This window comes from Anas acuta, chromosome 11, assembly GCF_963932015.1.
Source record: "Anas acuta chromosome 11, bAnaAcu1.1, whole genome shotgun sequence".
Lineage (NCBI taxonomy): Eukaryota > Metazoa > Chordata > Aves > Anseriformes > Anatidae > Anas > Anas acuta.
The window spans coordinates 7,477,075-7,504,454 of record NC_088989.1 but is presented as its reverse complement, the minus strand read 5'-3'; the positions used below and the strand labels follow the sequence as shown (position 1 = coordinate 7,504,454).

General features: G+C 46.7%; 1 protein-coding gene across 3 annotated transcripts in view; it reads left to right on the top strand.

Annotated features, from left to right (window-relative positions):
* Nucleotides 1-27,380, top strand: part of SYNPR (synaptoporin) — a 90,679-nt gene that overhangs the window by 52,277 nt on the left and 11,022 nt on the right. The window contains exons 1-2 of one of the 3 annotated variants that reach the window (XM_068694379.1): nucleotides 1,424-1,585; nucleotides 15,117-15,241. In XM_068694379.1, the coding sequence (XP_068550480.1) occupies nucleotides 1,562-1,585; nucleotides 15,117-15,241 (149 nt within the window). In that variant the 5' untranslated portion in view covers nucleotides 1,424-1,561. Of the gene's footprint in view, nucleotides 1-1,423; nucleotides 1,586-12,975; nucleotides 13,144-15,116; nucleotides 15,242-27,380 lie in introns of those variants that run through there. The other 2 variants (XM_068694380.1, XM_068694381.1) reach the window with 2 other exon arrangements.

The following is a 27,380-nucleotide window of genomic DNA, read 5'->3' as shown; positions in this document are numbered from 1 at the left end:
CACTCGTGGGAAACAGGCCCAGAGGTTTGGAGCTCGTCAGGGGCTGTGTGAGCATCCTCTGTGCCCGGGCTGTGAGCATCCAGTGCTGGGAGTGCCAGCCCCAAATGGACAAATTGATTTATCAGGAATTATCAGGTGCATTCAGTCCCCTTGCTTTGTATCTTTATGCTTTTCCCTGTGAATTGCAGATCTCCTGGCACAATCTGAGTTCCAAACTGCTATGGAAAAGTGAGTGCGCTCAGATTTTGCTCTGTGGAGAACTGTTGTCACCCAGCAGGTGTTTCTGTACGCCAGCATGTAACTTCTGTCTCCAAATAAAAGAGAAAGTTCACATTGTGTTTCATCTATTAAGTCACATGCGTTTGTTGCAGAGTCTGGAAAAGAGGGCAAAACAGTGATAAACCCAGGGCTGGTGGGGAAAAAAAATAGCACGGAGTGTGATTCACGGTCTCACTTACACAAAGCACCGCTGGGGCAATGGGCTTGTGATGAGAGCCGGGCTCCTTGCAAAGGGAAGGAGCCGTGGAGCCGTCTTGTGCCAAGGTCTGAAACCTGGTGAGGGGTCTGCAGGGATGGGCTGTGGGGTCCTTGTGGCTCGGTGCAGGGGCAGCAGGTGTGGCAGCATCCTAAGGACACAGTGTGCAGCTGCCAGGGATGAGTGCTGCTGGCAAGCAGATGCCTGCGTGTCGGAGGCAGTGAGCTAAGCTCCTGCTGTGCTCTCCTCCTCCTGGAAAACAGGGGCACAGTGAAGGTTTTCTTTGGGTAAATTAATAGTGCAGAACTTTTCCCGTTTGGTAGAAGGGAATCTGTGGGTTCCCCTTAGGTTTTCTCTGACACTAAAGAAGTGGAAAAAGCCCGAGGTTGAGGGAGATGCTCTGGATGTCCAGTTCTGTGAGGGCAGAGGAGAAGCTCAGTGCACATTACAGTAAATGCGACTTGAAAGGTCTGATCCCCTTTCTGGGTGGGCTCCTTGCTGGAGCTGCAGGCGGCTGTCTGAGAGGCAGTGAGAGGCACGGCAGTGAGGTCTGCAAAACACAGCAAAGAGCCCCCAACCTGCAAGTGTCAGGTTCAGAGGCTCTTTAGGCTGAGCCCAACTTCAGCCCAGTGATGGTGAGGTGCTCCTTCCCCCAGAGCATGCACGCAGAACAAAGCTGAATGCAGGCACCGTGGGGAGGACAGGGCTGCATCTCAGCACGCCGTGGTGGTACCTGCACCACAACAAAGCAATCAGCCTCTTGCCACGGGGAAAGTATTAGATTTCTCCACTTAGGCTGTGTGTAGTCATTGTCTAATAATATGACCATTTTGCTATCCCTCCGCAAATAAGGCTGAGGCTGCTGCCTGATTGGTATATCAGCTCACTTTCTCTCAGCATTGATTTTCTTGCTCTCCTTATTTGCTTCATAAAAAGAGAGGCAAGGAGCTGGTGCTCGCTCCCTCCCTCCCTCCCTCTCTCTCTCCCTCTCCACTGCGAGAAGCTTTTGGGAGCCTTTATTTTTAGTATGAGACAAACCTTGCTTTATTTCAGGAGACGCAAGTTGGATTATAAATCCTTTTGTAAATGTGTATGGTGATATTTGCTCCGGTAAGTTATATGCATATCTATTTATTTGTGTAACTGTGCTGTTTGGGGGGAGAAGTGGGTTTTTTAAGGAATTGCAAAGCCCACCAAATTGTTTTTAGCTTTGGTTTCTTTGTACTCTCATGCTGAGCCCAACTGTTCCATGGTTTTTAGATACATTGAAATATTTTTGGTTTGTATTTTGCATTGGAGGGGGGGTGTCTGCTTTGAAAACTTGTTTTGCACTTCAATTTACAGCAGAAATGTGGAGAGTGAGGATTAAAGGAATGTTAAACATAACGTTTGTCATGTTTCTTCTGGCACTTTTAACCAAAGGCTCCTCAAAAATAATGCAGCAATATTTGGTACAGAAAAGTCAGTGAAAGCTATTTCGTATCGATCAACCTGAAGCATGAATATCTGACTGCACATTACCTTGGAGGGATCAATCTGAAGTGCGGCAGGTGGGCAGCAACGTGCTCCTCACCAAAACCTATTACTGAAATAAAGAAAATCTTTAAAGTAATTAAGAGCATAGCGTTCTTTTCAGAGTGTAACATCGTTAATGTAGGTCAATAGACTGTTGCTCTGACTTTCTGCTCCCTGCCTCTGCTTTGTACAGCTCAGCAGCCTCATTCCGCCGTGCTCTCGGCTAACTTGGAGACCTCTTTGTTACCTGTAAATAACAGCGAGGTGCAGTTATTTCTCTCTCCCCATCACAGCTCGCCGTGTGCTTTCCAGGCAATGCCAGACAGTGATTGCAATAGCGTGGCTGAGGAAAACAAGATGTATAGCTGTAACACCTCCGGACTGCATGACAAATATTTGAATTCGCTGCTTTATATTCATTAATTTATCGGCACTTTGATTCTTTCATACTTGAATCATATCCCTGAGAGTCAGTCACATCGGTGCTTCACAAGTCTTTAAAAACTCCGCGAGCTGGAGCTGCTGTGAGAACAGGCTCGAGTATTTACCTGCTCGGAAAATTCACGCACCCTACCCGGAATAATCCACCTACTCTCATGATACCAGGGCATGCTAATAGATGCTTGAAGTGTGCTCCAGTAAGGCTGTAACTGGCTTTATTAAGCCCAGAAGAGAAGGTAAGGATGTATCTGGCAGCACAGGCTGAACTCTTCCAGAGCAAAATTTCAAATTGGCAATAACTGCTTAGTCATTTGAAGCCGCTTTTGGGCAAGCTTAATTGTTCCAATGTTTTTTTCTCCAAACGGAGGAGTTGCACTCGCCTTCCCACCTGTGTGCACAGCAGCTGCAGGCAGCACTGGGGGCTCTGCCCCCTCTGCAGCCAGCTCCCGAGCCCCACTGGGGGCTGCACGGTGGCTGCTGGAGCAGGGAGCCCATCCCTGGGGCTCCGCTTCCCACCCCAAAATGGGATGAACGTGTGCCCAGTTCGTTTTTTTTTCAGTTTTTACATGATTTCTATTTTGTAAGCACTGTGTGTATTTATACTGCATAGCTTCCCATAAACGTGTGCTCAGCACAGTGTTAGAGGACAAGGTACGTAACCATAATTATCATTTTCCCAATCTAATCTTTTTTCCCAGTCATTTAATCTTTCAGGTGCGGAGGGCATGAGCGAGCAGCACATACCTCTCACACTTTCTAAGCATAATCCTGCCTGCCTGAGGATTGCTTTAAGCATTTCCAGCTTTGCCGAGCCCGATGTATGTGGCTCAGCGCAGTGACCCCCAGGTGAGCAGGAAGGTGGCTGAGGAGCACATTTGGGTGCCCCTGGAGGGCAAGGGGCTGCCCGATGTGAGCCGAGGAGTGTTGTTTCTGCCTCCAGCCCTGCAGAACAAAAGGGCTGGGGTTTCTGTGCTGCATAACTTGTCATAGCAGGGGTGCCAGACTTCCCTGAAAGCTAGGCGTGCTGTGGTTAATTAAGAAGATGGTTCGGCTTGTCTTTATAGATGTGAAGCAGGAAAAGTGGCCAGGGCCGGTTGGCGTGACTGCAGGCAGGGCAGGGCTCACCCTCGCCAGCAGCCAAAGGGGTGGAAGGCCCTTTGTGAGCAATGTGGTTATGTCCACCGCTACAAGGCTTTTCCTTGGCAGAGGAGCTTGTGGCTGAGCAGAAATGATCCCTCCAACCCCCACATGCTTTCTCTACAGGATATGACCAAGACAAACTTGGGAGGACAGCAGAGCTTGCTTACTCCCTCTGTTGTACATACAAGAGTCTTCCGTGCTCACGGTTTTCTGTCACCTTTTGCCCATCCTGGCACTGCAACATGTAGTCCTCCTCCACCTCTTCCTCCTCTTGCCCCCAGAGCAGCCCCTGCCACCTGCCCTTGACTGTGGTCAAAGAGCTTCACACAGCTCCAGGGCTGAAACCACGAGAGCTGTGCCAGTGGGGTGGAGGAGCTGCTGCCTCTTCCTGGCAGGTGCATTAGGGTTTGGAAGGAGTTATAAATGTTATTTTAGGGGAGCTAAAATGTTATTTTAGGGCAGGCATCTTGGGGAGCTGCTTCTCCTCTGAGACCTGTCTCGTTGGCTGTGTGGCACCTATCAGCTCAATCAGTTCCTAGAGAAATTCCTTAGGCTCTTAAAAGATTGATTTCTTAAATACCTCCTCCTGGATGCCAGATATTCTTTTTTTAGCCAAGTCCTTGGAAGACTTAATGAATAATTTCCTCACCTCTGTTAATCCCGTTCCGATCAATAGGTGCTCCATGGGGGGAAAGGTATTCGTGTTGATATTGGATAGCAGCTGCCTGTCACTGCTGGTGATGGCAGGTGGCGTTTTATTCGTCACGTCATTCTTGATTAAGGGTTCTTGTACAATTATATGACCATTTTTTTTCAGAAAATATTTCCCTGTATGTAGGATGACAGATGGCAACTTGACCCAGAGGTTGGTCTTTCTTGATTTTGCCTTTGGGCTCTCTTTCCTTCAGCAAGCTGAGCACAAGTCCTTTCAGAGAGCAGCGTGGTGCCCCTCATTGATGCAGCGTGGCTGTGCGGTGGGCTGGGGGCTGGGGGGGAGGCTGGGATCCTGCAGGGGCACCATGGTACACCACTTGCTCAGTTGTTGTTTCATTCGGTGTCTGGTGCAGGTGGGGAGGGGGCTGACTCCTGCTAGTCAAACCAAACCCTTAGTTTGCAAAGTGGTGATGGTCCTTCACCCGAGAGGATGCTCAGAGCCCTGGATCCCACGATAAAAATCCTGTTTGCTTTGGTGTCTGGTGTCGGAGACATGGCAATACTGTGAAAGTCCTCAGCCTTCCTCTCCTGTCATGTCCAACTATTATTTTGGAAGGAAAAAAAGGAAAATGAGAAAGATGTGCTGACCCCTTCTGTGCATACAGGGGAAGAGACAGGTGATCAGCATGGGGTTCTGTATCTGCAGTGTATCCCTTTTTCCTCTCCTCTCCTCTCCTCTCCTCTCCTCTCCTCTCCTCTCCTCTCCTCTCCTCTCCTCTCCTCTCCTCTCCTCTCCTCTCCTCTCCTCTCCTCTCCTCTCCTCTCCTCTCCTCTCCTCTCCTCTCCTCTCCTCTCCTCTCCTCTCCTCTCCTCTCCTCTCCTCTCCTCTCCTCTCCTCTCCTCTCCTCTCCTCTCCTCTCCTCTCCTCTCCTCTCCTCTCCTCTCCTCTCCTCTCCTCTCCTCTCCTCTCCTCTCCTCTCCTCTCCTCTCCTCTCCTCTCCTCTCCTCTCCTCTCCTCTCCTCTCCTCTCCTCTCCTCTCCTCTCCTCTCCTCTCCTCTCCTCTCCTCTCCTCTCCTCTCCTCTCCTCTCCTTTCCATCCCACCACCTGAAGGACCACGCCACAGCTCATCTCTCACCAAACTTCCCCAGCACCCTGGCAAAGCAAATGTGCTGCAGCAGGCTCGAAAGCTGTAAACATATGGGCACTAACAACAGATTAACTGAGTGATTTAGTCTAAGGGGCCTGGTAGATTACCATAAAATGTATCTTAATTAGAAAAGCAATCAAACTTGCACAGAAGCAATGAGGACAAAACATCCCTGTTGGCAGCAGTGAGTGCTCTGTCCCCCAGGCCAGGGGATGGGGTTGTTGATGGATAAGCCTCGTGCCCACAGTGAGGGTTTCGCTACTGTTTGCCCACTTTGGCTATGGGTGGAGGATGCCTCCGTGCTGAATTATTTGTTCTCGTACCCATGAGAGCATCCAGCGAGCTGCTCGGAATGAGGCCAGTGGTGAACTTGGACTCCTCCAGCAGCAACAACAAAGCAGAGGCTGCTGAAGGTGAAAGAACAGAGCATTTGCACATTTTTCTTAAAAATGTGTGCAATTACCCGGAGATATTTGAGTGTTTGCCATGTATAGCACAGCTAGTCCCAGATAAAGGACTGGGGCTTCTAAGTGCTACCATAACACAAATAATTAATAAGTCTATCTCCCTCACTGTGCCCTCTTCTTCCTAGCGAACATGACCATAATTAGCTTTTACCTGATCCTGAATTTATAGCATGTTCAATTGCTTTTTTTCATTTTCTGTTTGTGTTTTCTTTGCTTCCTTATTTTATCGGCCCTGGTTTTATTCCACAGGCCTGAATCTGCAGATGTAAAAGCTGGATAATCATCTCCAGCAGTGCAGGTATAAAGATCGCTACAGCCAAAACCATATTGATGCATTTGGGTTTTGAACAAGTGCCTGCTTTTTTCCGGGTTCTGGTAGGATTTGAAGTACATTGGGAAGTGGCACAGAAGATACACAGCAGCTGCTGGCAGTTGAGAGAAAGAAAAGCATGCCTGATTATTTCCGAATTGCAAGTATTTTGAAACACGAAGGAAATGGGGAGCATTCAGGCAAGGGGGATGCCATGTTTTTCTGTTATCTTTTTTCTTGTGTGTTTAGAAACAGGTACAGCTGCAGATTTCAGGGAACACCAGTGAGAAGGCATGGAAAGGAAAAGAGGGAAGAGGTGTGGAGGAATATGGTCTGGGTGAGGATGGAGAGGAAATAGGGACAGCTTAAGCTGGCCAGATGAAGTGTGTCAAGAGCTAGTGAGATGTGGAATATTTATTTATTTATTTTCTTCCAATGTAAGGACACTGTTATTGCTGCTTCCTAAAAACATTAATGTTTAGGTGTTGCTCTTTGTGATCTAGTGTCAGGAAGGAGAGCGGTGCCATCTCTGGGGACAGCATAAGAGGAGTGGAGGCATAGAAGAGGGAAGGGAGCTTTTAATGTTGAAAACTCTTCTTGCTCAAAATGTTCCCTGTGAATTCCCAGAGCTCAACAAGGCAAGCGTTCATTTATAGCCCATCATTTTAATTATTAGAAAAGAAATTATTTTTTACCATGTGTGCTGATAGCTAGCCAGGAGCAAATTCTTCTTCCAGCCCTTTGCATAGAGGCGGGTGCTGAGGTCGGAGCTGGCGCTGATGGAATTTTCCACCCAAAATTGCTCTGAGATGAGGGGATGGGTCCTGCACGGGAGTCTGGGCACAGCTCGAGCCTTCCTCTGTTGCAAAGGGTGCCATGGGGAGGGTGGGTTGGAGCAAGAAGGGCACCTCTGTGATGGTCAGGACACCCACCAACGGTCTCAGTGACCAGGACTGGTTGCGCATGCATATTGCCTGGAAAAGCAGCCGTGATTTCCTAAAGGAGAGCCTTGTTCCCAGTGGTCCTGCTTGTAAGGGTGTTGTGAGACTGAAAGACTGAAAAAAAAAACCATCCAGCCATCATTTCAGAGAGCACTGCTGGGGATGTGAGGAGGAAGTGAGGCCTCATTGCTTAGCAGTTTGAAAGCACTCTCAAATCCTCACGGGACAAAGCTGTTGCGCTGGATTATTTGTCCCAAGGGTTCTCTGGATGCCTTCCCAAACGAAATAATTCTCACCCATTTCCTTAGGTCTGCTTGAGAAATGAGACAGAGCCGAGTGCAGGCATGCGTGCTGGCGGGGCGGCGGGTGGAGAGGGAGCAGATGACACCAAGTGGCTTCGCGGCAGCGCGGGGAGCCGAGAGGAAGCTGCTAATGGCCTCTGATGAGCACGGCCGTGATAATAATGAGGTTAATGCCCTTTCATTCACCCAGAAACATCTCAGCAAACGTATAATCCCTGCTAGTCAATGGGCAATCATTAGGTCATAAATAATACAGCGTGATTGAAGGACAGGCGCCTTTCCTGGAGTAATCATGTGGAGTTGCTCCTGACCCGGGGAGGGTTTCGCTGCAGCCCCCACGCTGCGCTGCGCTGCGGGCACCCGGCCGTCAGAGCATTTTCTGGTCAAAGGAGAGCTCCCACCTCTCGTTGCTGCTGCCGCATGTGGCAGGCTGTAATCAGAGCAGGAAGATGCTCCTCCGGCACTCAGGTCTGCCTGGCAGCTCTGGGGTGGGTGGAAAGAACAAAGATGCGAATTGGATAATGAAGCAATTACAGCAGATGGGGAAGGTGCCTTGTCCCAGGGCAGGTGGTGCAGCTACCCTGTACGGTACTTTTTATGCAAGCTGCACGTATATTCCTCTGCCATCCAGTGCTGCAGGAGGTATGGGACCATCATGGCTTTTTCTGAGCCCCTAAGGGACCCCCATTGAGGTGTCAGTGACATTAAGTTCTGGGGCACTTTTTCAGAGTGCTTCATGTGTGGACAGTGCTCAGCCATAAGGTAAATCCCCGTGTTTATTGGAGAGAGTAAATCCGACTTAGTAATGGTTTGGATCACGCTCCGTGTGCAGTTATGTTATATGGTGGGCTGTTTTAAACCCAGATGTTTTTAAACCCACCAGGCAAGCGAGGAAACGAGCAACCGTCCAGCCTTTTTATTTTTATAATTAAACGTTTACACTCATTACATGGTAAATCCCACATAATCAGACTCTAAAGCCTGAAAAAAAAAAAAAAAATCCCATGTTTTCAACAGGGAGCAGGGACAGAGTTGCATACACACATGAACAGGAGCAGCCTGGGGGTGGCCACTCTTGGCTCCGTGGCAGTGAACATCCCCGCCGAGAGCATCACAACTGCCTTCTTGTGCCAGCAGGCTGGAAAAGTCTTCGGGCCCAAAAAGGAGTGCACGTCTCCGCTGAAGTGGCATATGTCACAACATGAGTTATTCAGGGATTGCATGCACAAATTAAACAAATCTGTCTCTCTTTTGCTCCCACCTCCTTGAAAGAAGAGGGTAGGGAAGTGGAGTTAGGAAGGCAGCAGAGGAAGAGCTGTAACTTCCAGGCTACTGGGGGGGAAAGGACTGCGGGCTTTGGCTGCAGAGAGCTACAGCTCTGTGTGATACATCCCCAGTGAAGGAGGTGCCCACCCACTAATTACTCAGGTACTCGTAAACCTGTCGGCAGTAAGTATCGGCACATTTAGTTTTGTGGTTTCCTTGCCGACCTGTCGCTGCCCATGTGCAAAAGGCAATTTATACAATAAGGCTACTAATAATAGTAATAGTAATAATGAAGCAGGTCCTTGTAGATGTCTTCAATTATCTCAAACCTTTGGCAAGTGGTTGGAGGGGCTGGAACAGCTTAACATCTCTGCCCTGCTTGCGTGAGTGGCTTTGTTCTCTGACAACTTTTCATTTCACCAAGTCCAAGAAGATGTCGAAATATGTCTTTATTTCTGCCAGTTAACTCTTCCGTGCGAGCTGCCAACCTTAGCATTAGCTTTCAACTTTATGGCTGACCCATTAAACACTGGATGAAACATCTCATCAGCTTGCATTACAGTTTGAACTTAATAAATAGGAAAGGCATTACACAGATTCTGTCTGGCCATCTGGAGGAACAATGTTCTTTACCTCAACGAATGGCTATCTAATCCTCTCATATACTGTTGGGTTTTATTCCATTAAAATATAATGAGAAAAGACTACCATACCATTATGTGGCGGGCCTAAATGGGATTTTTAGAATAATCAATGAAAGATGAGTAAAAAAGATAAAGATTTTCTTCAAAGAAAAAGAGAGAAAATTGTCTCCTTGGGATTAAAGTATTGTGGAACTGAATTATTATAACATGATCCTCACTCACTAAAAATACCCCAATTTCATTTCCATAAATCTTTCTATTAAGAATCAAATTAAGTATTTTTTTTTTTTCGTTTTAAAAACACGAGGCATTAAGTGAAATGCTGTGCTTTAAACAGAGGATGCTGCAGGGCCCCAGCCCGCTGCAGGGCTCCTGCCCAGTGGCACTGGGGACAGTTTCTACAGGTGCCACCAAATCCAACCAGGGACTTGCTGCCACAAATGGCCCAGGGAAAAGCCCAGCCACGTGGAGATGTTTTGGAGCCTGCTGTGAGTGTCCTGTTGGCCTCAGGGATGAAGGACGGGGTGTTTTAGGTGATGGCTGTCCTCACCACACTGTGTGAGAGAGGCCTGGGTTGCTTAGCTCAGTGCAAAGCCAGGCAAAATTGTTGATGCAAGTATTTTCCTCTGACACAATTGTAGTTGTGTTTCTGTTCTGCTTTCAGAAGGCACTGGAAATGAAGCCTGCTACCCAAGTGAGAGCTATGAGTGCTTTGTGTGAGATCTGGACAAGCCGTGTGTGCCCGGCTTGTCCAGTGGTGACCCCAAAAGTCCTGTCCCAGCTGCCACCACATCCTGGAGGATGTGGGATAGCTACTTGAGCAGTCCTTCACCAATGTGCTAAAAATGAGGCAATGTTGGGGCGATATCTGGGCAGAAATACAACATTCCTTGGATGGGGAACATGGGGTTCCTCCAGCTGCACACCCTGAGATGTTCCCTCATCCCCGGGGTCCTGGTCCAAACAAGCCAGGTCTGGGCAGGAACAAGCTTGCTTTTTGCAGCGCTGCTGTATATATCTAAGAGGGCACACTAAATCCTGGCAATTAGTGGACAATTGCTCTAGGCTTTATTTTTCAGCAGGAGGAGAATGTATTTCAGCTCGCTCCCTGGATAGTTGTTGGAGGAAAATGAGCCCTGCTAGTCATCGCCTCCCCCCCAGCGCTGCGTTGGCTGCAGTGCTATCCACCTCCAATTCATCAACCAGTCAAACTGATATAATTAGGAATCCCAAAGTCAATAATCTGATAATCTCCAGTGCACGAAGGCTTGTACGTAGGAGAAGTGATTCCAGGAAGTCTGCAGCTCGGATCCACGCAGGAAAAATGCCAGATTTTAAAAAAGAAACAGGCAGGCAACTGGAGGAGAGAGCGCTCCCTGATCTTTCACTGGTGACATATTTTGGGCCATCGGCTCTGCAGTAAATGTTTTCCCGTAGAGTCATTCAGTGCCTTTGAATCTCCCCTTTACAGTCTTAATAATGATGTTCAGTTGCTGGTTGTGCTCCATAAATAAATAATCCAAGCGAAGGGAGGCAGCGTGCAGGGCGATGCTGGCTGCAGGGCACGGGGGTGCTCCCTCCCCATGGCCCCAGCAAGCAGAGGAGGCACAAAGCCAGGCAGCTCCAGCAGACCCTTCTCAGAGCCTATATTATGGGGAAGTCTTACATCCAAAAGCCCTGCCAGAAATACATGTCGTGAAATGCTTTCGATGTGTAAAGTGACTAATGGAAGAGGAGGCGTTTTAAGAATTGCTTGCTGCTCTTCACGAGTGTCAGAAGTTCCCCTCAGCTTCCCAGCACTGAGGCAGGACCTGGGGCTGGGACCTCTCCTGGTGGGTTTCCAGCAGCTTCAGTCCCCTTTTGCCCTCCTGCCACAGCAGAAGCATTGAGGACCAGCCCTCATCGTGGGGTGCATCCCCAGCCAGCCCCACTAAATCTGCCAGCGAGCTGCCAAGGTCTGCTGCATGGGGCTGGTGTGCTCCTGGGGAAGACAAGTGGCTTATATAAAAGTTTCATCAATTTTAAATGACAGCGTTATCCTCCTAACAGGATGTTTTAGTGCAATGTGCTCTACATAATAAGCCTTCTAGCTCGCCTCGTCGGGAGCTGCTCTGCTTTCTTCTGGTCCTCATGGCAAACCTGTTGAGGGGACTTGTCTGAAAGCCAAGAAGTGATAGGAAACTGTCCTGTTTGTCCCTCCTGGGGCAGGAGGAGTGGTGCCTGGGGTCCCATGCTGTGGGACTGCCACCTGCCTCAGCACAGCGGGGACCAGCTCCTCGGGGTGCCAGCCCCAGACAAGGGGGGCAGGGCTGAGGCCTCACTCCAGGAGCTGCTGAAATGAAAACCTGGATGTGTGAGTGCAAATAGGTGCTTCTGGTTGGGTGGCTGCAGGGAGGACCCGTCGTGGGGTGGCCAGCAGCTCCTGACCACAGAAGCAAAGAAGCTGCTGGCATTGCACTGAAGCTGGAATCGAAGGGGGGGCTTCCAGTGATGGGCTGGTCTTCCCGACTTTTCCTGCCCTGGGTGGGTGTGAGCTGCACGTGCTCTGCTGGGAATTATGCTGCTATTTTTTCTCAATGTGCTAAGTGTCCAGCTGGTCTTTAAAACACGCTAATCTGATTCAACACTAAAGACATTATGACTGCTCAGTACCATAATAAATTTCTGTTAAGCTAGACTGTGAGGTTTACCTGGCTTCCCTACAAAAATATGCCAACAGCACCGGCCAAGGCTGCAAGGTCACGGGGAGAATATCATCATTAGAAAAGCAGGGGATTCATTAAGTATTAATACCTACATCTGTGTGCCACACAGAAAGGCACTGCCATCTTCAGAGACGTGCTGCCTTGTTAGAAATGTGTCCAAAATCTTGTGGAGGGTCTTCCAGCTGGCTGGGCCAGGGGTGGGGAACATGCATGGGTAGGGATGCGATGCCCCAAGGGCACTGTGCTTCTCCCAGCTGCTCCTCGGGGAAGGCAGAGGCCATATAATAAATAACCAGAGGTAAGCACGCTCTGGGAGATTGATCTGATGTGGAGGGGAAAAGCGATGTGCATGCACGGTGCAGATGGGACAAGGGCTGAGCATGGATTTATAGGCAAAGAGTAAATAGGAACATAGGGAAACGCTTTCCCGTTCTCCATAAACTTTTCAATTTCAGAGAGGCTAGATTCAATAAAATTATCTTGCAGATGGAGGTTTTATTGAATCTGGCCCATAAAGCTCCCATTATGGGGTTTACAACTGCCATTTACACAAATCCTGATATAATAAAATACAGTAGTGTTTACAGCATTCCTGCAACTGCCACAGAATTACAGCACGCGCAGAACCCACCAAGTAAATCTTGGCTTAATGCACCAGGCACTCCACTGGCAACATAAAGCAGCAAAACTTGAGGGAAAAAAAAAGAAAGACACAGAGTTACTTTGGCAAGAGGAGAATTATGCCTGCTGCTTGGCCAAGGCACCCTGGGGAAATACCCAAGATTTAAAGCTTTTGCCCTGCTCCCCCATGAAATAAAATTTAAATGTGCTTGCAAAAGGTGCTGCGTGGCCTCAGCACACAGCTGCGAGCAGCATCTGACCCAGCTGCAGCTCAGAGCTGGGCTGGGGCTGGCACAGCCCTCTCTGGAGCTGGGTATAAAAATCTCCAGCTGGATCCTTTTCCCTTTCCCCACCTGTTCCCAGTGTGGGTGCTGCCTGGGTGCTCGTAGCATAGCGTGTGCTGAGCAAGGATAGAAACTGTGGGCAGCCCTGGTGGGATGTGGCTGCAGGGGGAGCAGCAGAAGGGGTTTGCTGAGCAAGAGGAGGCATCTGAAAAGCCTCATGGCACTCAGGGTAGGTGGTGCTGGATCTGAAGGGACTGAGGTTGTGGGGGCCTGAGTCTGCTGCCAAAGATGCTCCTGAAGGAGAAGATCCTTTCTAAGAAGGACTAGTCTGAGCTGTGGGTTTTGGGGTGTCCCTTTGGCCCTGGTGAATAAACGTGGTGGCACACATGCTAATTTCCAATACTTCACTAACGGAGATGCATTGAATTGCGCCTCTTTTCTCTCCTTATCCAAACGCCAAGAGCTGCAGGTGATGGCTGGTCATTTACGGTAGGTCTGTCCTGTACTCTCTTCTTTATTTATTTCCTTCTCTCTTTATTTATTGCAAGCCATTAATCTTTGTGGCTCCCTATACATCTGCAAAACACTTGCATTTGCGACTCCATTAATTAGGCCAGAAAGCAGGTCAGCCCTAATCTCTCCTGTTCTCCTTAATATATTGTTTTCTGACATTGCCTCACAAATTGCAGTGAGATGATTAATACTGATTTTAGTGCTGTTCCACATGTAAAGGCAGAACAACTCTTTGTATTTACAGAGAAAACGTCTGGTTTAGGATTAAGGAACACTACACAAGTTATGGCATGAAGATTTATTTTGAATTACTTAACAAGCCAATTCATAGTAAACTTCAGCTATCTTTTTTTATTTAGTAAGCCCAGCATTAAAAAAAAAAAATCATAATTTTATCAAATTTCCTTATCATTAGGCACCTAAATACCTTTGCAAATCTACCCCTAAGTGACATGCAGTGGAATTGAGTAGCAGGGTGGCACCTTACCTGACTTTCCCAGGCGTGTGCACTGCTCCATGCTCTGTTATTTGGTTGCCCTCCTTTCTCAGAGCATGGTCTGCACCCTGATAGCTTCAACCTTAGCCATTTTAAGGTGGGTGAATGGTATTGAAGTGTACATCTGTGCTGGGGAAGCCATGTATCAGATATTTTTCCAGATGCATGCACTCTGTTTCCTTTGGGTTTCTTGCCTCTAGTATAATTAAATGTGACTGGGATTGGGGGTTTACTTGTTACCATATCTGACCCACTGCAGATCTCAGAATAGCTCATTTAAAGCTGATGGGCTTACTTCAGGTCTATACTGATGCAATGGGAACAAAGCCTAGTCTGGCCTTTAATTCAGGTTACAATTGTGTAAGTAAGCTGTCCTCACTTCTGCTCTGGATCTTCCAAGGCAGCTTACACTAGTGAAGTTTCTTCTTCCTCTGTTTGAACACCTGAAATAACTATAAATGCTGATGTGTTTGTGGTCTGCCCAATCCTTCCTTCTCCAGCAAGATTAAGATGTGTTATGGGTTTGCATTAGAACCACCCGAACTCTTTGTTCCTGCCCATTTTGCCAGAGCTTGTCCTATGTCTTGATGTTTTTCTTCTGTTTTGCTGAGTTTTAGTTTATGGCATCTATATGTCCATCTTGAGTTGTAGTAGTAATTTAGGAAAAATTATCAAAAAGTCATCTTTTTTTCTCTCCAAGTTTTACATCAAATGGAATAAGGGCAGCTTGTGTGTTTCATCATTACATAGATGATGGCCACAAGAACCGTCTCGGTCTACTATTGCTATCCCTGTCTGCTCATTATAAATAGTTCTGCCCGTGTTTTATTTGTGTCAGGACTGACTCATTATGCTCAGTCAATGTTCATCCTTCTCTTCTAGTCCAAACTTGCCCATCAGCCGGGTGATTTAAATAGCTGCCTGCCTTATGAATCCCAAGTGGGCTCTGGGACCGGAGGGGAGGGCTGAGATGCCTGACACAGACAAACGGTGACAGTTCTGTCTATGTGAAGCAACAGAGCTTCAATTTTTATGGTTCTTTGTATTGGCTTTTTGGAAGGGTGCAGGAATAATGCGTGGCAAACCTCTGAGTGCATGGTGTGATGGATAACCTGACCCGAGGGGGCAGCTGCTGCTGCACAGATCTGCTTGTGAAATGAAATAAAATATAAATCTTGTTTCTTTTTTGACAGCTTTTTGCAATCTTTGCATTTGCAACATGCGGTGGGTACTCTGGAGGGCTGCGCCTCAGTGTGGACTGTGCAAACAAGTCAGAGAGTGACCTCAACATTGACATAGCCTTCGCCTACCCGTTCAGGTACGCTTTGGGTCGGGGCGGTTCGGTTGCAGGTTGCTCCTGATGAAGCTCCAGTTTGGGGCTCCTGAATTTTGCTCACAAGACTGTTTAGACTCTGGGTGGGCAGGAGGAATTAATTTGGCTGGACCTGCTGTGGATGGGGCTATAGGAACCACTGGGGAATAGGAACTCAGTGAAGGAGAGCCTCATAAGGGCCAGGACAGCACAAGAGGCCATGGCAGGCAAGGGAATCAAAAAAAAAAAAAAAAAAAAAAAAAAAGGCACACTGACCTAAAAAAGAAAAAAGGGGATAAAGTAGTCATTAACTGTGGTGCAGCCATTACCTAAGCTGCAAATGAAGGAAGTTTTAATGACAGTTTTGATTTTCTTTTGAAAATGACACTGATTGCCTGTCTGCATCTCTTGGTGCCTTAATGCTTTAAAGTTGGACCACTAGTGACTGAGGAGGAGGTTTTGTTGTTCAAGTACATCTGAAAACTATAGCGAGGTTAAAAATATGTATTTATTGCTCCTGTGTTTTAGGATCCTGCTTCAAAAGAACACCTACAGTCTTCTGTTTTTACAGATGTCAGGACCACTCTAGAAACCTTTCACTTCTGCATAAGTGATTTCTTTAAGGAATTGAGATGATTAAGAAAAAAAAAATGCATAATCCAATATTCAGACCCAGTATATTAGGACTGAAATTATTTTGGTTTCTTGGGAAATCACATGCTGTTTTGCTTATGAGTATGTACAAACCAGATGTAATAGCATCTATTACTTTAACATGTTCTAAAATGTAGCGTTTTTCAAACAGCAGAATCTGAATTTGATTCCTTGAACTGTTGTTGTCACTTGACACACATTTATTACCCCAGAAGTCCTATTTCCTGGTATTACAAATGTTTACTTTTTGTCTTCAACTTGTCTGTATTTTCTTTCATTTCTGCTTAGTATGCATGAGATGGATCCTGAAAATTGAGTTACATGAATTTGTAATGTGATTCACTTCCAAATAGGTCATTTCTTCAGCATTCATTACAGAATACACCCTACAGTAAAGTGGTTTTAATTTGCATGATTATTAAATAGTACTTTATACAAAAAGTTAATAAAACTGAGAAAAGTAGTCAGCAAATATCTCCCAGTGTTTTTACAGGCACATTGACCATTGCTTTTGGAAGGAAGTGGCCAGATCTGCAATTTCCCAGTCTTGCTTATTAGGAAAATAGAGACATTGCTGAGTAGTTGTAGGATATGGTACACAATCAAGTTTATTTGCAGGAGGGATCCAGCTGGGACTGAGGTTGTAGATGGCTGTTGAGCTGTTGGCGTGGCTGCCAGCTGTGGCTGGTGCTCTCTGAGCAGTGTGGGACATGAGGAGGAGCCAGCACCTGGATATATTCATGTGGTATAAATACACCTACAGTCTGCCCATTTTGTGTGCAAACATGAGGCACATGCAAAAAGCATGTGGGGTAGCAGACGTGCATGGAAAATCTGGCCCAGTGCTGCCTGTGGAACTTGGTTTCATTGTGTTAAGTTTTATCTAAATGTTTGTGTTGTTTATTTTCATGAATTTGATCTTTCCACTTTTTTCTAGTGCTCCTTTCACTGAATGGAGAGGGGATGCTCTAAAAACAGGAGTGGCCTTGGTTGGGAGAGGCAATAACTCCTGTCAGAGCTGTTGATACCTTTGGAAAAAATCAGAAATGCTTTGAGTTCAGGCTCCCTCATCAGGTCTGTGATCCTGAAGCTTATCTGCCTGCATGGGCACGTAGGCTTTGTGTAGGTAGGATGAATTTCCCACCAATTCTCTTGCATCTAAGTCTGAGTAAGTCCGTATTCACATGGCTTTTTCCTTTCCAGTGCCTTCAGTTTTCTGATTATTGGCTGACAACTGGAGCAGGTGTGGGTGGAAGAAGGGATGCTGCCGAGCATCTGACACCACAGCACTGTCACGGCTGTCAGCGGTGGCACTGAAGCAGTCACATACCTGAGCGCTGCTTTTAAAGCTGCACCTTCCCGCAGGACTTAGGATATAGAAAAGCGTGCAGCTGTGCTAGCAGCTGCTTTCATTCTCATTGCTGTAACTGTGAGGATGTTCATTTTCTTCTAGAAGGTACACAGCTAGACCATGGCTAGTTGATAAGTGTTTCAAGCAAGTAAACTAGATCCAGTATAAAGTGTTTTCCAGTTTAATTCTGGGCCTGGATTTGTTTGCTCTTTGAAAAGGAAGCGGGGAAATGTAAATAAGCGTGTTAACCTCTGGAGAAGAGTTGTGGCAAAGTGGTACATCAATTCATGTAAGCTTTTTGCTGCCCACATCCATGACCCTGCAGTCATGCTGCAATATGCAAAGAAACCCATAGTCCAACCCTACCACCCCACCAGCAGTGTTTCCTGGAGCTCTGCCGAGCTTTTCCACAATTCTGCCAACCTTTTTCATGTCCGAGCTGATCTTCATAAGGCTGTTTCTAATAATCACCCTAGGTTTTTTCCTTGTTTCTTCTGCTGGCTTCTGCTTTTATCACAAAGGATTACTTTACGTCTTCACGCTTTAAAACACAAGGCAGCCTTTCTTCTGGATACCTGGATGTGCAACTCAAGTTTTACAAGTTTGTATTTTGGGGGCTGGGACATCTCTGGTCCCACAGTAACAGTTTTTCTCAGCATAGGAAACTGTGCTTGGTACAGTATCTATTGGAGATTTGGCACATATCTGGATGTTCATCAACTTAACCCTCACCCCAGTACTGATTTTTAAGGAAAAAAACAATCAGCTTCTTGGAATTATTTGTTACAGTCGAGCAGTCCGCCACCATTTCAGATTGGACTTGTCACTCATCCAAGTGCCCTGAAGCAATAGTTTTTCTTTGGGAAAGGGTCCTGGTGAAAGTCCTATAAACTTATTTGTGTTTTTATTCTGATCTCAGCCACAATTTTGTTGCACACTTGGTTATTAATTGGTTTTGCTTTGACAGCAAGTGGTTGAGTACTACACCTGCTGTGCTTGTATATTTCTTGCTGGTATTCATCTTTTTAAGGTATTTTTTAACCAATCCTCTAAGAAACATTTTTTTTCTTGATTGCCAGCTTAGTTGGCAGGCTTTATTTACTGAGTTTGTACTGAGGGATTTTTGCTACTTTATTGTTCGTGTCACAAGCCTAACATTTTTCTTGAAACTGGCAGAGTTTCACTGAAGTGTTTGGGCTTCAGCAGCTGATTTAAATGAAACTTTGTGAAGGAGCAGAGCTCTCAGGATGCTGTGCTGCCAGGCAGAGAGGTTATCTGCTAGTATCATACCTGCTGCCTTGTGGAGAGCTCACTTCTGCAGAACCCTGTCTTGACCCAGTGCCTTGCTCAGAGCCTGGCTGCAGCGCGATGATGGGGGTGAGCTCCAGGAGTAGATGGACTGGGCTGGCCAGGTCTGAGTCCAGCTGGGGATGGAGACTAGAAAACTGTGGCTCAGCACCACATTTCTCTGTAATTGTTCTATCTTTCTGACTTTATTTAAAAAAAAAAAAAAAAAAAACCTTATACATCAGTGGGGTAGAGCAGGGTTGCCTACTAGCACTAATGGGAAAGCCTGATGAGGGGAGATGTCTATGCATGCCTTTGCACTGCAGCACTGAGCAAAACAAATGCTGTTTTCCCTTTTTATTTTAAATCTCACTTTATATTTCCAGTGTGCTAGTAAAACTGTCTCTTGAAGTAGTCCCTGTGTCTGAAGGAAAAGGAAATTGTATTTTACGGGAGCTTTTCACTCTTTAAGCATCTCATTTGAATAAAGATGTTTCCACAGAGTGCTCTTTAAAGTGTACACCTCATCTGCATGCGATGGGTAGGCTAGTTTTTCCTCTGAAATATGACAGTCAGTCCTAAATTGCCTACTTAGAAGCTACAGATGATAATTAAGGAGAAAGTAGCAAACTCAGTGCTTTACAGCTATCTTTCTTTGGAAAAAGCCTATGTCAATATTAGCACATTTCTGTGCTGGAATGTACCAGTGTTCATTTTTTTTAACCCATTTGTAGTAAGCCTTGCTTCAGAATTCAATGGAAAATGTGTTCACCAAAAGATTATAAATGTCGGTCATTGCTGGGAGACAAGGAGCTGCTGATAAATAGGTCTTTAAACTTTAGTAGTCATCTGCAATGCTGGCTTCAGGCAACTATGGAAGTTTCTCCTCTCGGCAGTCTTTGTCAGCTTCTTTTAGCATTGTTTTAAAACCCTGTTGTTCTCCATGCATGTTGGTGGACACTCTGTAGAAATGACCATTGCAGAAATTACCAAAATGTCACTGACTTTGTGGAGGTGGTGTCTGCTGCAGAAAACGGAGAATGTTGCTTCTTAAATCTTCATTGAGTTGTAGAAGCTTTTCTTTTGACACTCGAAGCAATTGGATTCTCAATGAATGTGGATGGTATTGATCTGCAGACTAGCTTACTTTGCTTTGTAGATGCTCTATTTTATGCTTAACACTGTTTTGGTGTAAGAAAAATTCTTTAATACTTTAACTGTAACTTGATCTTAAAGTGGAAGTCACTTTTGGATTTCTTAACATATGCAGCTTTTTTCCTACTTGAATTTTTAATATATATTCATGAGTAGTCTCTACAGCATTGTATGGTGATGGTGTTTTATCTGTTCCGGCCACAAAGGCTTTTTCTAAAAGTCAAGCTTTTTACGACTTCCCTTGCAGTTTTTTTTGCCTATTTTCATGCTGCCGATGCAGAAGCAACCAAAGCAGAAACCCTTTGGCTTTGCTTGGTGTTTGATCCCATACCCCAGGCGGCAGTGATCAGACAAGTCCTTCCCCTGCTCCCAAATCTGCATTTGCAGTGCAGCAGCCCTGAAGGTTTCCCCAGAACCGTAGGGTCCCTGAGAGAAGGTGCTGACTTCTACTTTGAATGAAAACGTCTTGACTGGGAGTTTTATTGGAGTCATGCTGTAAAACTCCACAGAGGACTGAATTTGATTGCTTCTAATGCCTTAGGACAATATACTTGAAGAAATTATAGTTAAAATACAAAGTTAATGTGAAAATACAATACAAAGGAATGAATGTTGCTGCACCTTCTGTAATTGCTCTCGTATTTATGTCTGCTGGTCCTGAAGCTGAAATTGCTGCTTGCAGGGTTTATAGACCTAGATTAAACTGTATGTGAACCCTGCTTCTTGCAGGGCAAAGAATTTATGGTTTGGGGTGATTCTGGCTGAACACCCAGTGATACCCATGAATTTGGATTGACTTCATGCAGAGTTTGTAGCCTGTTAGATTGTGGGAGGCAAGGTGAGATGGAGCTGGTGTAAATCTCATAAACTGTTGAGAGCAGCCATGGAGTGTGTTGGCAGGTGCAGGAGGGGGGGCTCAGAGCTCCCACGTTGCTCCATGTGGATGCACTGCCCAGGGGCCTGGTGTGCCCCCTGCCCAGGAATGGTCTCATTAGATTCAGCTGTTGTTTTTTAGGAGCTTGCCTTACGCTTTCTTTTTCTTAAAATATAACCTTAAAAGTTGAGATCTTCATAGTTTTTTTTTCCACGTGTGAGCTTTTGTTCAGCTCTGACAGGCTTGCTGCTTTGCGAGCTGGCTCCCATGGCTGGCTGGGGGAGAGGGCAGCCTGTGGGGGATGGATGGGCTGTGGGATCCCCCAGGTCTGCGCTGTGGGACTGGGTACAGTTGGGCAGGTGCAGCAATGCTAACGTGTGCCTGTGACATTTCCAGGCCTCCTAATTTGCATTGTTCCATGGACACAGTGACATTTCTAAAGGATAATCAAGGGTTACTCTCTTTCAGAAACAGTAGCCAAGCTTCCTGGTGGCTAGGAAGCAGTTGGCCCCAAGAAAATTGCTTAGTGAGGGGAAATCCCACCAGCCTGTACTGCAAAGCCTGATCTGAGAAAGTATTTGGGTTTGCAAAGACTGGTGGAGGATGTCTTTGACTGCTGTGCTCTGCTTGCATGGAAAGGGAAAGTGTGCCTTTCTGAGGAGAGCTGTGAAAGTCTCTCGGGAGATAAATCTGGGTCTGGATGTGGGCTTGGAATTGGGGTTGGGATCACCCACTCAGCCTTGTGAGTGCTTGCAGCAGCATGTTCTATAAAGAGCCGTTTTATTTCCTTTTTGGTGTTACGATGGATTTCCTTTTTGGTGTTACGATGGAGTACTAGGGCTTGGATCGCTGTTACGGGCGCAGTCTGGGGAGGCTCGCTGCTACGAGCAGCGTGTGGCTGGGACGTCTTCCTGCAGGAGCGTGTGGCGAGGCTGTTGCTGCTCTCCAAGAACTTTGTGGACACCTCCACTGGTAGCAGGTCCCACGAGAGGGCTCCCAAGCTGTGGACACCACCAGGGACAGGGCTCTGTCTTAATGAGGATGTCCTTATTCCAAAGCCTTTAGACTTCATCCTCCAAATGGTTTTATTCCTTCCCTTCCCGGAGACCTGGGCACCTTGGATGCTCCCTGTCTCTCTGTGTTAAAGAGAAGAGATAGGAGGTGGGGGATGGAGGAGGCTGGAGCAGAGGACATGCATGCCACATGGCTCTGGGCAGGCTTCATGGCTGTCCAGCTGTTTGTGGCTGTTCCATGGCTGTTCGTGTGCTGCTGGTGCTGGGGGAATTGCCACCTCTCTGTGCACGCACCGTGTGGTGTTGAGACAACTGTGGCTGGCAATTTGTCCTATTAAAAACAGTGGCCTAACAATATAGCACTGGCCACATGTTTGCACTGAGTGGGGACTGGGAACCTGACACATTAAGAAAGTGAAAACATGGAGGGGGAAATACTTTTCCAGTATTTTGACTTGACATAAACAAGAAGAGAACATAGACTGGTAGGTCTTTAGGATATTCAAATGTCTGGGACAGAAGTTAGGAATAAATGTCTGCAAGATGAAGTGTGTATGTTAAGTGTGAAACTACTGATGATGCTGAATAATCCTGAAGAGATTTGGGCTTTTTTTGGAGCAATTGAGAAGACAGAAATTCAAAGTGAAATGCTTTCAAACCCTCTTTGATCAGCAAACTTTTTTTTTTTTCTCTAGAAAGCAAAGAAACAAAAGACCAAGCTTGGGTTGCTGAGTCAGATGGAGATATTTTTTTCCAATTTCCAGAGAAAAATGAACTGATTTTGTAGTGATAGATGTGGCAGAAAATAGTGTCCTGAAGTCCAGCTCTGCTTCCTTAAAGAAAAGCAGCAGGGCTCCCAAGCAGCACTACAGCTGCTCTGGAAGAAGGGTCTGAAAGCACCTCTGGACTCTGGGGAGACTAAAAGGGGGAGGCTGCTTTTGGGGGACAGATAGTGAGGTATGGACAATTGCTAGGACACCTAGGAAATATGGGTAAGCACCTCACAATTTTTGAATGGCTGTGGTATGTTCAGACAGTGCTGGGATAAGCTATGGCAGATGGGCAGTGGGAAATGTAGGGGACTGAATGGTCAAGCAAATGCTAATTCTCTTATCTCATGGGGAAAAAAAAAAGCTGTCAGTGCAGGCTAGGGAAGAAACAGTCCTGTCACTCTTAGCGAAGGGGTGGAAAACTCAGCTTTTGCCAAAACATCATAGGTGCAAAAGGGACAGGGAACAATCACCTCTGTGGTACCTGCTGTCCTGCTGCTGGGCTGAGCTCCTCACATCCCCCCAGCTGCCCAGGGGTCTATTAACACTTCAGGTATTCGACTTTGAAAGGCTGGAGAGAACTTTGGTATTAACGGCTTGAAGCAGATCAAATGTGGCATTAATGGGCTGGCTGCCTCAAAGAGAGAGTGACTTCAACAGCTCTGGGAGGCCTGGATACAAAGACTCAGAGCCCAGGGGAATTACTGGATAATGGCTATAATTGGGAAATAAAAATAAAAAAAAAAAGATGGAGAGGTGGAGGACAACTGCTTAGCAGTGGCTCCCTCTGCATGTGTTCATGGTGTGTATGAGAGCTCGCAGCACGGCTTTGCAGGGTTCCACCCTACAGCAGTCTGTCCTCAGAGAGCAGATCTGGGGGAGGAAGAGGAGGAGGAGGAAGGTGCAGAGCTCAGATCCAGCCACCCTCCTGAAGGCTGGAAAGAAACCTGTTTCTTGCCGTGTGGGCAGCCTTTTGGATAGCCAGGATTTAACACCAAAAATGTAGGGATGTCCAATGCCAGGGGAAATGTTCTTTGCGGTGAGGAGCAGTATGTGCACTGCTTCCTCCTTGAGGGTGTGCTGTGAAGGATGTTGTGGCTCTGGAAGAGTCAGTGGACCTTGATTTCATTAAAGAGAAGGCCTTTCCTTCTCAGGCAGATTTCTGCTTTCACCTGAGTATTAAAGGTCACTTTTAAAGTATTTTTCTTCCTGCAAGGAGCATCTCCAGGGAATGATGGGCTCCGCTGTGAGAGAAAAAGGTCCCATTTATTAGTGTTCTTCAACTAAACCTACAAAAAATCCGCATCTGGCACTTTGAGAAGGTGCATATGTCCAGGGACTGGCTGGCTCGGGATGCTGGTGGGAAAGCACATCAGCACAGTCCTACAAAATGAGGGACCTGTGGTGTTTCTAGGGATGACTTGAAAAAATGCTTTCTCTTTGTATGCAGGGAGAGAAAAGCAAAAATTCCCATCACGTTCTTGTCTTGCCAGAGCAGCTTTGTCCTGTGTATTTCAGCCTTTCACTACTGTATTTTGAAATATCACTTATCCTTTGTTTTGGAGATTACCAGCCAAGATAAACATTTTTGCAACAAATTCCTCTGCAGGCACTACCTGCAGTAACTAATTTCCAGCGGTGTGTTTCTCCGATTGCTTTGCAGACAGTAAATACAATTGACAGTGTGACTACCAGAAATAAGTGAGGGGGAAAAGAAAGCCTGATGCAAGGATAATGGATCTTTGAGCTTTTGCAAGCGCGTGTGTGGGTGTTGCAGATTTTGTTCAAGCATGTCATAGACGGGTGGGGGGGGGGTGGATTACAAGATGCTATTTTCAGAAAATAGGACAATCTGCCAAAACAGATTTTTTGTCATGTTTTTTTCACCACATCCTAGTAAAGAAATGGAGAAACACTAACCCCCATTGAGAATTTTCAGAGGCAGAACTTTATCTGTTATTTATTAATCTAGGCACTGATCAGAGCCCGGGAGAGGAAATCTCTGCCTGTTCATCAATAATACTTGAGCACGCACTTGCTGTTAATTGCATGTTCTGTTGGTTTCAAGGCTCAGCCCTGAGTGCATTGCTGAAGGAGGAGATTTCCTGAAACGGAGGAGATCAGATCACCCTGTACACGCTCCTGCTTGGGCTCTTGTCCTGTGTCTGCTGGTAGAATGGGATGTGGGATGAGCTGGGCCCTTGGAGCAGTTGGCTCTGTCTGCTTTTGTGCTCCAGGATCATCAGGTGGCCTAGGCTGCTGGAGAAAGAGAGGGCCCATAATTAAAAGCAAATTGTCTTGAATATTGTACTAAGGAAGTTCAGCAAGGAAAGGCAGCTTCACATTTACATGGAGGGAGCACAACTTCTGTTCCCCACGCACATGTAGCAGCTGTAGCTTTGTTCGGCGTGCCTGGCTTCATGTATTGTTTTCGGAGTATGAGTAATTAGTGTCTGAAAACCTAACCGCTCTTTGCTGTCGGGGAACAATGTAAAAATCCTTTTTTTCCACTGTAAAACATTCCTACCCTCTTCTGATCTTGTCAAGCCAGACAATACAGCTGTCTTGTCATCATATTTCCCACGGCAGCGGAAAGTTTGCCAAGTGGTAGAAATCTCACAAGCCCTTAATTACCGTGACTTCATCAGTGCGACTCAACTGCCTTTGGTGGACTCTGCTTCAGATTCGTGTGAATTGGAGGGAAAACAGACCCAGAAAGCCTGGTTATGGTGGTGCTGTTAGCAAACAGCCCCAGTGGGTGGAGGGTTGGTGTTAGTAGCGATGAGCTGCGAGGCTGCCCCTAGCAATGCCCCGCTGGATGCGGGCTGTAATGTCACATTCCTGAGTCATTGTTTTTACTTCTCAATTAATAACACCTAGCACAGCACAAGCCAAAAAGCATTGTCCAGCTCAGGTGTTGAGGAACCTAGGAAGAAAGGTTTCCATGACTTTTTTCCCCTAATTAGGTAAACAGTGAAGTGTTTCTTATTTGTATTATCAGTCAGTGAAAATCACTTCTGCTAATGCAGCCCAGCAGCATTGCTCAGATGTTAACAAAGTGCAAAGGATGTGATTGCAGAGAGTTGCTCTCAGGGCTCCTGATTTCCTCTAGGAAATGGAGAGGTGAAGATGAAATGCAGGGGCGGTGCTGGAGATGGAAAAGCAGCAGAAGGAAGACACTGGCCAAGGATGACTCGGAAGAAAAGGTGGGGTGGAAAGAATGAGAAATGAGAGAAGATGAAAGAAGAATAAGTCAGAGGAAATAGGAGGCATAATGGGTAGAATCACATTGAAAGTGGGAGGCAGAGGTAGAGGCAATTAATTTTTTGAGTCATCACCGAGCAGTCCTGCCCCCAGAAAGGCTGACTCAGCAGCACTGGTGGAAAAATTCGAGCTTCCAGATCAAAGAAGACTTGATTAGTAAACCCAGACTTTTTATCACTGACCCTCCTCTGTCTTAAAGGAACTTTCAAAATGCATCTTGAAAAGCCAATGTCCTCCATCACTGCCTCAGGGCCTCCCTCATCCCTGCCACAGCCTCCTCTTCCCAGGTCTGTGTCATGGATTATTTTGGGGTCATTTGCACCGAGATCTCAGTTGTCTGGGCAGAGGTGTGGTGTCCCCAAGAGACACCAATTATCGCACATACTCTTAGAGGCTAGAGAAATCTAAAAAGAAAAGCTAGTGAATAAATATAACTTGATGGAAAAGTTCTGCTGTGATCACAAGGTACCTGGTATCACTGACAGATGCTTGGCCAGAAAAGCACCGCTGGGAAGATAAGAGTAAGATGTTACCATCGTGATTCAGAACTAAGATGCAGCCCAGAAAATAGGGAATGGAAAAGGAAAGTGGTGCTGGTTCCTTTGCTGTGTTGCAGCCAGGCTGGTGGTGGTGGGCAGGATGGGGCTGTGGTGATCAAGGGCAGCCCAAGGGGCAGGGCTGAAATGGTGAAATATAGTCAGACTCCAGGAAAAAGAATAAAACTACCCTAAAGATCTGTTTTACATGGTGAAATATAGTCAGAATTGCTTTGTTCCCCAGAGCAGTAGGATTGTATTTAACGTAGCTCAGCCTGGTTCCGTGGTGTTTGTGACAGTAACTTGAGGGCCAGAGCAAGTCTCCAAAGTCTCTTTGCAGTGTGAGGTGGTAACACAGCACCGTGCGGCTCCATCAGCACGGCACGGCCTGGCCTTCCCACATCACATCATGCATTTCAAGCCTTTCTGTAGTCCTGGCGATGGTTGAAATGAAGCCACTTTCTCTCCAGGTTGCAGAATGGGCATGGCAGGCACTAGGAAACCTTCCTTTTCCTCTTCTCCACATTTAGGAAAGGGCAACAAGACCTAATAAAAAACCGTGCGTGCACTGATGCCACAGAGCTTTGCAGCCACGTCAGGAAGCTGTTGGATGTGTTCGGAGGCATCAGTCTCACGTGTGCAGCTCTCATCAGACTTGGCTGCGTTCACAGGGAAGACGAGGCAGCCACTGCTTGTTTCCGTGATCTAGGCACACGTTTCGTGCTTCCACGCCACGCTACTACAGTGACAGGAGCTCGGGGAGGGAAGTGCCCGAGGCAGATAACTGGCGTTATGCATCAGCCACTGATGAAAAGGTTCTGCCTACACGTTTGGATACATTTAGTTCGGACCAGGAAATAAAAGCCATGCAATCCTCCCATGTCCATTAATCCATCCTCAGTGATTCCTGCCGCGGGTTCTTTGTTTTCCCCTAGGGACCAAACTTTTTATTTAGTCATACATTCACAGCTGCTGCCGCCGGTGGCTCGCTGCTGCGCACATTAATTGCCCTTGAGCAGAAGAATGTCTCCCAAAAGGACTCATCCTTTCTCAGCACCAGATCATAACTTCTTTAATCGCTGATGTTGACTTTCTGCTGGCTTTGTCTCTTCTGCTCTCCCAGCTCAGAGCAGAACTGCAAGATCCCTCATCAGGCCCCATGTCCCCACTGATGCTAATCTGGGACACGCAGTGGTACCAGCCAAAGCACACACTCACATACACCCAAGGGACCCCATTTC